The sequence below is a fragment of the Ailuropoda melanoleuca genome, chromosome 12 (assembly GCF_002007445.2).
Source record: "Ailuropoda melanoleuca isolate Jingjing chromosome 12, ASM200744v2, whole genome shotgun sequence".
Classification (NCBI taxonomy): Eukaryota; Metazoa; Chordata; class Mammalia; order Carnivora; family Ursidae; genus Ailuropoda; species Ailuropoda melanoleuca.
In genome coordinates this window covers 44,098,979-44,108,448 of record NC_048229.1, presented here as the reverse complement: position 1 = coordinate 44,108,448, position 9,470 = coordinate 44,098,979, and the positions used below count along the sequence as shown (strand labels likewise).

The following is a 9,470-nucleotide window of genomic DNA, read 5'->3' as shown; positions in this document are numbered from 1 at the left end:
TCTCGCTGGCTGTCTCTATCTCTGTCAAATAAAGAAATAAATAAAATCTTTAAAAAAAAATAAAATAAAAAAAAATAAAAGAGCAGAGGGTTGAAGGAAGAGTTTTTCTTCTTGTGCTGTGTGTGTCATGTATGAGTGTGGGCTGGGCGTGTGTGTGCGTGTGTGGTATGTATATGTGTGTGCGGTGTGTACGTGTGATGGGCTTGTGGTATGTGTGTATGTGTGGGTGATGTTCGTGGTATGTGTACGTGTGTGTAGTGTATGTGTGGTGTACGATATGTGAGTGTGTGTATACGATTGCTGTGAGTGATGGGTTGTGATGTGAGCGTGAGTGTGGTGTGTGTGGTGTGTATGTGTGTGAACTCTACTTGCTTTACTAAACTGTATGATCTGTCTCCCTTGAAAGCAATGGAAGCTGGGGCCTTATCTCTTCGGCTCTTCATTTAATTGCCCTCTCTACTTGGGGTAGAAGGTTCATTCATGCAATCAAAATATTGTGCGTTGGGGCGCCCGGGTGGCTCAGTGGGTTAAGCGCCTGCCTTCGCCTCAGGTCGTGATCTCAGGTCGTGGGATCGAGCCCCTCTCACTGGGGAGCCAGCTTCTCCCTCTCTCTCTATCCTTCTCCCTGCTCATGCTCTTGCTCTCAAACAAATACATAAAATCTTTTTTTTAAAAAACCATTGGGTGTGAATGGATGTGCACATTTCTGGGTGTGTGAGGGCACCCATGTACGTACACATGCGTCTCTGACCCCATTCAGGAGACTTGGTTTTGCTCTTGACGTGGGTTTTAGAGCTGACAGGAGCCTTAGGGAATACCGGGTACATCACCTTCCTATGTTTATAGGTTGAGAAACAAAGTTCCCAGGATGGGCCCCGGGGAGGGCAAAATAGCATGGGGGCTCTGGTCCCTAGTGCACTCTCCAAACACTTCCTGGGTCCAGAGCAGACCACCTTCCCTGCTAAGCCATTCCACAGTGTCCACCTACAGGGGTGCTTCCTGGGGTGCTCCCCCCAGTGCTTCTCCATCCAGGCTCCGCAGAAGCCCACATGGGGGGGCCTTCGAGAGACCCAAATCCCTAGCTTCACCCTGGGCCGGTGAACTCAGAATTTCTGGAGGTGGAGGCGGGACCAGGTATCCGCATTTTTAAAGGCTCCCAAGCAGTTTCACTTTGGCTTTTTCAAAGTGTAATCTTCACCCTGCATCAGAATCACTAGGGACACTTGCCCCAGACCGCGAGAATCAGAACTGTGCATGGGGTTCTAGAAGTAATGTCTTAAAATCCCCTGTTGATTCCAAAGCACAATCGAGTTTGAGAACCACTGCTCTGGTGTGCATTTCAAATGTGTGTCCTTTGGAAATAGGCGCACGCATCCCTGCGCATCCCTGCACTTCCCGCTGAGTCAGACCGCCCCTCACCCCTCTGAGGCCTGGAGGCAAAAGCCCACATCCTCCCTCTATAGCTCCTGCTAATGAATGCCCCTGCGTTCTCTGCAAACCCTTTGCCAGATGCATTTAATCATTTCCAGGTGCATATCTGAAATGCAACTTGAGTCTCACCCAGTGCCCTCACCTCTGCCAGCTCTCAGTGCGGGGCCCTCCCCAGGTTCCCGCTGACCTGGGGAACCAGGATTCTGAGTCCCTAGGTAGGCTCATCTGTCACAAGCCTGGCTACTACCCCCTCAGCTCCAGGACCTGCTCCCGCTCCACCTGGCCACCAGACTTCCAGGTCAGCGCCTGTCTCTCCGAGGGTTCCGTAGCCTCTGACGAGATGTCCAAATAGCATGGCTGCAGTGATTCTGAGCCTAACACAGGGATTGACTCCAAGAAGTGGGAAAATGGTGCCTGAGGCCATTTATGCCTTTAGCTCAACGGGGATAGAGTCTTCCTGCTCAATCCATCTCATCGGTCTAGCCAGAGACAGTTAGGACCTTTCCATTTAGAGAAATACATTCCCAGCTGGGCCCCCTTCCCATGTCTGATGTGTCCAAGGGAGACCTTCTGAAGCCCGCAGGAGTGAATGAGGAGCACGGATCCACCATTTTGGAGAGGCAGGCATGGTTTCTCCAAGGTTCCAACAGGAAATCTGAAGATGACGTGGAGTCCGTTGCTCAGAACCTGGGCTGATGGGCTTCTTATTTGCAGTACCCAGGAATCCTTCTTCCCTTCTCTTAAGTGTGTTTCCCCCAAATGCCCTACTCCTTGGAGAGTGGGAGTCGGAATCTTCACTGGGGCACAGTAAAATGTCTTTGAGATGCACCACTCACCAATGATTTTCTGTTGCTTTTTACATCAGTCTGGTTTAGGCTAGCAATGGGGGAAGGGGTGGGGGGGTACGCTGAGTTTCCTGGGAGGAGTAATTGTGGATATCGACAGGGCGCCATTGAGAATCAGCTAACGGACCGCCACAGCCGCGTTTCTTCCAGAGAGCTTTTCGATTCCAAAGTCTAGAAAAGACCCTGGATTGCAAACAAATTCCTGGAATATATTTAAATCCACATCTGTTTATTCTCCTCCCCTTCCTCTATCCCACAACGCGGGCAGGTCCAGGCTGTACGTTATGGTATCTTTTCCATGGTGGAAAGAACAATAGAAGTTGGGTGTTGAATTTAAATAAATATTTAATTCATGAAAATGATCTTATATGTTTTAAAACACTCTTTAAAGCTATTTTTATTCTCTAGAAAGCACTTATTACAGGTAAATTACACATTTTCCTACCGGAGCACTAGGTTTGCCATTAGTACAAATTTAAGGCACTACAAAGACCAGTAGATAATGCTAATTTCAAATACAGAAACTAAATATATTTTGTACCTTTTTATTACTCATTTTCTTTTAAGTTTTATTGACTGCTTTTTATCTTAACTATATGTCTTTACATGCTGCAATCATAATGCACCGTAATGGTATTAATATTTTATAGAATCGGTATTTATAGTTCTTTATTTAGAAACAATGCAGTAGGTCTGCAGATATCTGAGCTCGTCTGGAATGGTGCCCTCCAAATAATGATAAATTACTTGTGCAGTATGCCATTTGCTAATTATATCCATGATTTACTGCAGAGCAAGACTTAAATCATTCATTTCAGTCTTGCGTAACAGTGCCATAAAATTTTTAGGTTTAAAAATGGTTTCCATGTGTATAATTTAAACAAATTTTAGAGCTATTGTATACACAAAATATTGCAACCAGCCATTTGTTACATACTTTGTCTTTTTAAACTTCTACTTTTAATGATCACTGTGGTTGAAATTATTATGCTTAATTTTCATAATCATAGCTTTTAAATCTACAGCCGTTTTCACATGTTAGATAAAGAAAAAAGATAGCTAATTGTGTGTAGATAGTATGTCATTCCTGAATAGTCCCAAATGGTACAAAATCATTAAAAAAGCTTAAGAGTACGAATTATTCTTCTATTAAAAAACAGTTGTTCTCTAACTAATTATTAGTTTGAGCTGCTTTGTTTCCAAGAACAAATGTTGATCCTTCTAGCCTTGTTCAGCACACCAAAATGAGATAAACACTTCTTTTTTCTTTCTCCTTATACCAAAATCTTGCAGGTGAGAAACCCTACAAATGTCCCCACTGTGATTATGCCGGCACCCAGTCAGCATCCTTAAAATACCACTTAGAGCGGCACCATCGGGAGCGGCAGAATGGAGCCGGGCCACTGTCTGGACAGCCCCCAAACCAAGACCACAGGGATGAGCTGTCCAACAAAGCTGCTCTGTTTATCAGGCCAGACATCCTGCGGGGGGCCTTTAAGGGTCTCCCCGGAATCGACTTCAGAGGCGGCCCTGCCTCCCAGCAGTGGACAGCAGGGGTGCTCTCGCCCGCAGATCACTCGGGGCAGGCCACCGGCATGAATTCCGAGGCCCCTTCGGACACCCTGAAAGGCGCCGACCTCCCTTCCAAAAGCACCCACTTCTCCGAGATCGGAAGAGCCTATCACGGTATTGTGAGCAACGGTGTGAATTTCCAAGGGTCCTTGCAAGCATTCATGGACAGCTTTGTCCTAAGCTCCTTGAAGAAGGAGAAGGACATGAAGGACAAAGGCCTGTCTGACCCTCCGTCCATGAAGGTGCATGGGCCGGATGGGGGCGAGGACAAAGCCTGCGGGAAGGCGGTGCCGAGGAAGTCGGAGAAATCGCAGTACGAGCCTCTAGACTTGTCTGTGCGGCCGGACGCCGCCTCGCTGCCGGGCTCGTCGGTGACCATGCAAGATAGCATCGCGTGGCACGGATGCTTGTTTTGTGCTTTCACGACCTCCTCGATGGAGCTGATGGCTCTTCACCTGCAGGCCAACCACCTGGGCAAAGCGAAACGCAAAGACAGCGCCGTCGGGGTCACGGTCAATTGCAAAGACCAGGCCCGGGAGGCGGGGAAGGTGGCCCTCCTGCCCTCGGCACAATCAAACAAAGACATGGCGCTTTCCAGCATGATCGGGCCTCTCGAGGCCGCTTCGGAGAAGACGGCCCCGGGGCCCGTCAAGGAGACTCTGGGGGAGCAGAAGAGCGGCGTGTGGCCCGGCCTGGTGGACCCCGCGTTTTGTAACTTCCCGTCAGACTTCTACAAGCAGTTTGGCGTCTACCCGGGCATGGTGGGCTCGGGGGCCTCCAGCTCCTGCCCCAGCCAGGATCCCGACGGGAAGGCCCACGCCGAAGATGACGCCCCGATCCTGATCCCCGAGACTGCCAACAAGAACGCGACCGATGACCTCTCCGACATTGCCTCCTCGGAGGACATGGACTCCTCCAAGGGAGAGAACAACGACGAAGAGGATCTGGAGACGGAACCGGAGATGTTGAGCAAGCCCCAGTCCGCCCTCAGCAAGGACCCCGGCGGTGGAGACGGTGGCGACAGCCTGCTGCCCGCGGGCGCCTCTCAGCCGGGCCAGGGACTCGTCTCGCCGGTGCCCCAGGCGCCCGAGAAGCAGTGGCACGGCCCAGGCCTGCTTCCAGCCCAGGACCCGTCGGCGGGCCTGCCCAAGCCGGAGCGGGGCCCTCCGGGCCTGGAGAAGCCGCTGAACATGCTGTCGGTCCTCAGGGCCTACAGTTCTGACGGCTTAGCCGCCTTTAACGGACTTGCGAGTAGCACAGCAAATTCTGGATGTATCAAGAGGCCAGACTTGTGTGGTAAGTTTTAGAATCCTCTTCCTTTAGTTCATTTCCCAAAACATCAGTGCTGAATCGTGCATTTTTAAAAGATGAGGTACACTCCTCCGTTAGCACATTTCGAACTAACCATGAAAACACCCCAGCGATGCTGTAATTTGCAGTGTAGACAATCACGAGAGTCGATTTCCTTCGGAAGTTCTAGCACTCACGCTTTTGTGTTCGGGGATCGCACCCCGGTGACCCGAAATGCCTGTAGGGAAGGTGCGGAGGGGGGTGGGGGTGGGGTCTCACAGTGCGAACTGCTCCTGTTTTTAATCTCTAACTCGAGGGGGAGAATATTTTTAAAAATGGAAAACAAAACCAGAAAGACATGGTAACTTGCAAACCCTTCAGTATTTTCAACTTCTGCGTAAGACAGCTAAAGACAGTTGCTTCCTTCCTCGCTAAGCCAAACTTGCTTCCTTACACTTTTCTTTGTATTGACTTAGAGGGTACTAAAAATCATATCACGCTAACCACACTGTAGAAATAAAGTGATCCTCTCTCCAACCAGGGAGATTGTTTTGGGGTGTTTGTGACTCATCTTTAGACATTCCAAACGGCAGTTACTGTGACTTTGGCCTTCTTCGATCGCCTTCTGTCCCTCTGTACCTTCACCTGTCTGTCCGTTGTTCTGACAAGAAATGTACATTGTGAAACCCCTGGTTAGCAGTGCTGTGCTCCCGTGTGTTTTGGACTTATGCCTGCCTGATCTTGTCAGCAAATTGGCACTTCTTTACCTCCTTCAAGAATATGGTTACCCCAAAGTAATTTCAGATCTTCAAATGTAGTAATAAACTTGAAGCCTAGAATTGGATCAAATGAATGTTGGGGTGGGCAGGGAGGATCAGAGATATTCTCTTGGCACACAGATATTCGTATCTGAAAGCCTTTCTCCGAATAGAAGCCCAGTGTATTATTGCCAGTCCCCGGATATTCTCACCAGAGAGAAATGATCGTGGGACCTTTCCACGTTTAATCTATGAATCGATGTCTATGACTTTACTGCACCTGTTGAAGAAAGGAAAGGAGAGAAGGAAGAAAGGAATGGAGGGAGGGTGGGAGGAGTGCTGGAGGGTAGGAAAGAAGGAAGGAAAGAAGGGAGGGAGGAAGGGAAGGAAAATGGAACGGGGTATTTCTTAAGCTCTGAATTCTGATGTTACTTTGAGAACAGAGCAGAATTCAAGAAGCTGGGCTTGGTTCATAATTTAAATTGATATATTTCTTTTCCCTCTCTCCTTCCCTAATTCACTAAGAACTGTATCAAGCAGTCAGAAATATTTTTTTTTGAATTGTCAAAAATCACTAAATGGATTTCTGGCAGCTCAAAAAAATATTGACAGTTCCTTATGCTGAACGATTCGCAAGGCCCCATTAACCAGCACCCCCAGATCTATTTTTATCATATACAAGTCATTACTTTTGAAGCAGTTAAAAACAATGTTTAAAAGAAGGAGAAAAGGGTTTTATGTCTGTCCAATTTTCCCCCCTTTTTTTCTAGGGGAGCAACGTTTAAGTCTTTTTTTTTTTTTCTTTTTCAATTTCATTGTTGTTTTAAGTTTGTGACTTTTCTTCTTCTATTGTTGTTTGGGGATTTTTTAAAAGTCTATTTTCAGTTCTTTCAAATACCTGTGTAGGACCACAGTTCCTGCCAGGAATCCATGCATCAGAAAAGATCAAAACCTGGCATGTTCCTAAGCTCATTCTTATTGAAATGAGCTCATGTTACCCCTATTAATTTTCCCATCTTCCTATCAATGCTGAAGGGAGGCTTTCCTGCCTTGGAGGAACTTGTCCACTGGTGTCCTTTTGCACAGGTGAGGGTGGAGGGGAAGGCAGCATCAGAGAGCCTGCTGTTTAGTGAGCCCTCGGTCCTCTGAAAGTCAGCAGTTAGGGACTTTTTGCCCCCTCCCAAAATAGCAGCTCACGGCACTCCCCTGACAGCTTTGGGGTATGTGCAAAAAACTTAGCTTAGTTAACCTTTCAGCCATTGGGGAATAGATCCTGGAGTATGTATGTGGCCCCTCGCTGGAAAGGGGAATGAGGACCCTCAGGCCAGCCAGGCAAAAACCAGGCATCGTTGTTGCCCCTCCAGGTCAGGGTTCAGGCCCTCCTGCTCCCCTTCGCACTCATGGGGAGACACCAAAACAAACTCGGGCCATAAACTGCCTATTTTTAGAGAGCACAAGTTTTGCCTTTCATTTGGGCCTCATTGCTTCTGTATCCTCTAGCTTGAGCTTGGAAGCAGGCAGGGAAGGCCTTTCCCTGGCTCTTGAGCCTACCTGGGGTGGGGCAGAGGCACCATCCTCTTGCCTCCTGGAAGAGCCTGACCCTGTGCAGTGTTCACTCCCGGGCTCCCGTACCCGGCCCGCCATAATCAAAATCCTCTTCTGATTTTCTTACTGGCTGCTATGTGTCCTGGGACGCAAGAGGGCCAGGCATGTTCATCCTTCCTAAGAGACTATATCCTGGGGGAGGGGGGGACAGAAGCCCCACTGGGTACACAATGGGCATTTGGGGGCATTTTTCTCACAGTCCAGCTCACTGTCTTTCTAGCATTGCCAGAAGCACAAAGGATAGCTGAACACTTCAAACCCCCCTTGGCTTGACTTGGCAAGAGTGGAAATGATATTGGCACAAGGAATCAAATATTCCTGACTTTTTCCCTCTCTTCTCTGCTCCATGCAAAGTGGATGTGGATTTCCAAATGGAGCCACCAGCTTGATATCTGGTTTTCTCCAGCAGCTGGGCTTGGCCCAACTAAAGAATTATTCCGTTATTTCTCATCTCAGGAGAGTTTGGGGTCTGATTTTGTCTAGTTAGTAAATCCCCACTTTGATGGCCCTAGAAACAGGCTTGTAGGAGGAGCTAATGTCCGTCTGTTTCTATTCTCGTGGGATGTAAAAGTGTTTGAAGAAGCATCGGTAAAAATCTTGCTCGGATCACGCAGACCCCCCGCAGAGCTCAGCAGCAACTCTGACACATGCTGGGGAGTTGGAGGGGGGGCTCCTGTAGCTAAAGTCTGTGGGTGATACGCCTGTTGTAGGCTTGACTTCCAGGCATGCCTGCTTCCTAACTGTTAAGACTCTGGTCTTACGTTCCTTGGCATCCTGGACCTGGGTTCCTGGCCAGTGAGAGCTGCCCATTCATAGCCAGTGCGTTCAGAAGAGAGAGTTGAAGAGAGGGGACAACCCAGCCCATTGGGCAGGATAGCCCTGTTGCACATGCCAATGTTCGGAGCCTTTCAGAAGGTCCTTCCGTAGACAGCAGAGCATTCACCTGTCAGAGATGTATCAGAGAAGATCCCAAGAAGGAGCCATCTTGGATTAAGCTGGAGGACATACACTGTTGCTTCTAGAGTAGGTCAGATCCCGTGATGGGCCTGATTTCATTAGGTGAAATCCCACTCCAATTAAAGCTTCCATTTCTTGGGGTGTCTTTCAGACTCCAGGCATAGCCCACATTTCTTTATTCTGCTGAAAAACATGACATACAAGGGCATTCAGTGCCATTAAAGAACTTGGATGTGCCCTCGGGTTGGTTGCAATGGATTTGACCTTGGTCCTGTAATGGGACAGGAGCCACATGAGTATTTAATTAGGGAATAAGGGCAGACCGGAGCAGTGCTCACAGCCACTGATAGGACAAGGCTGGCAATCCCCTTGTCCGGCCTGAAAAACTTTGATGAACTGGTGGGTCAGCTGGCAGCTCGGAGGTCGGAGAGCATGGGAGGCATGGGTTTCTGCGTGCCCCAGACAGCACAAAGGCCATTCTGCACAGCACCTGAAGGGCTGGCTGCGTGACAGGGTGACAGAGCGTGTTCACGCCAGTTTGTGGATTTGGAAAGCAACCAGATCACCCTTACTCTTCGCCTTTCAAACCTGAGACAGATGGCTGGGGGCCATTGTGTGTTGAGTCTTGCAAGCAGAGTTTGCTGTGTCTTTTGGTGAGCCCAGGGGTAAGGTTGGTGGGAAGCATTAAAGAGAAAGGCAGTGAGAAGAGCGTGACCCCCTCTGCCCTTCGAAGCTCTAGAGTGACCAGCATGCAGGGAAGCCAGGCTGAGCCAGGAGATTCCACCAGCGTGTCTATCATGGGCACGAGCCCTTGCACATTAGCTCCCAGAGCAAGGCACCTTCTGGGCCCCAGGGGAAGCCAGTGGAAAGACAGGGTCATTAGCATCAAAGGTCCCAGTATTCCCAATTTATTCTACACAGTTTACTAGGAAACTGGCTTCCCTAACCCAAATTATGCTTGAGACTAAAGGGTTCCTTGGGCTTCCACAGCAATAAGAGAACTAGGACCCCT

At 48.8% G+C, this 9,470-nt stretch overlaps 1 protein-coding gene across 18 annotated transcripts in view; it reads left to right on the top strand.

Moving 5' to 3' along the window:
* The window catches only part of ZNF536 (zinc finger protein 536), a 431,212-nt gene that overhangs the window by 273,155 nt on the left and 148,587 nt on the right, over window positions 1–9,470 (top strand). For all 18 annotated transcript variants that reach the window (XM_034638014.1, XM_034638019.1, XM_034638018.1 and 15 more), the window contains one exon: window positions 3,570–5,144. In XM_034638014.1, coding sequence (XP_034493905.1) covers window positions 3,570–5,144 — 1,575 coding nt within the window. The remainder of the gene's footprint in view (window positions 1–3,569; window positions 5,145–9,470) is intronic.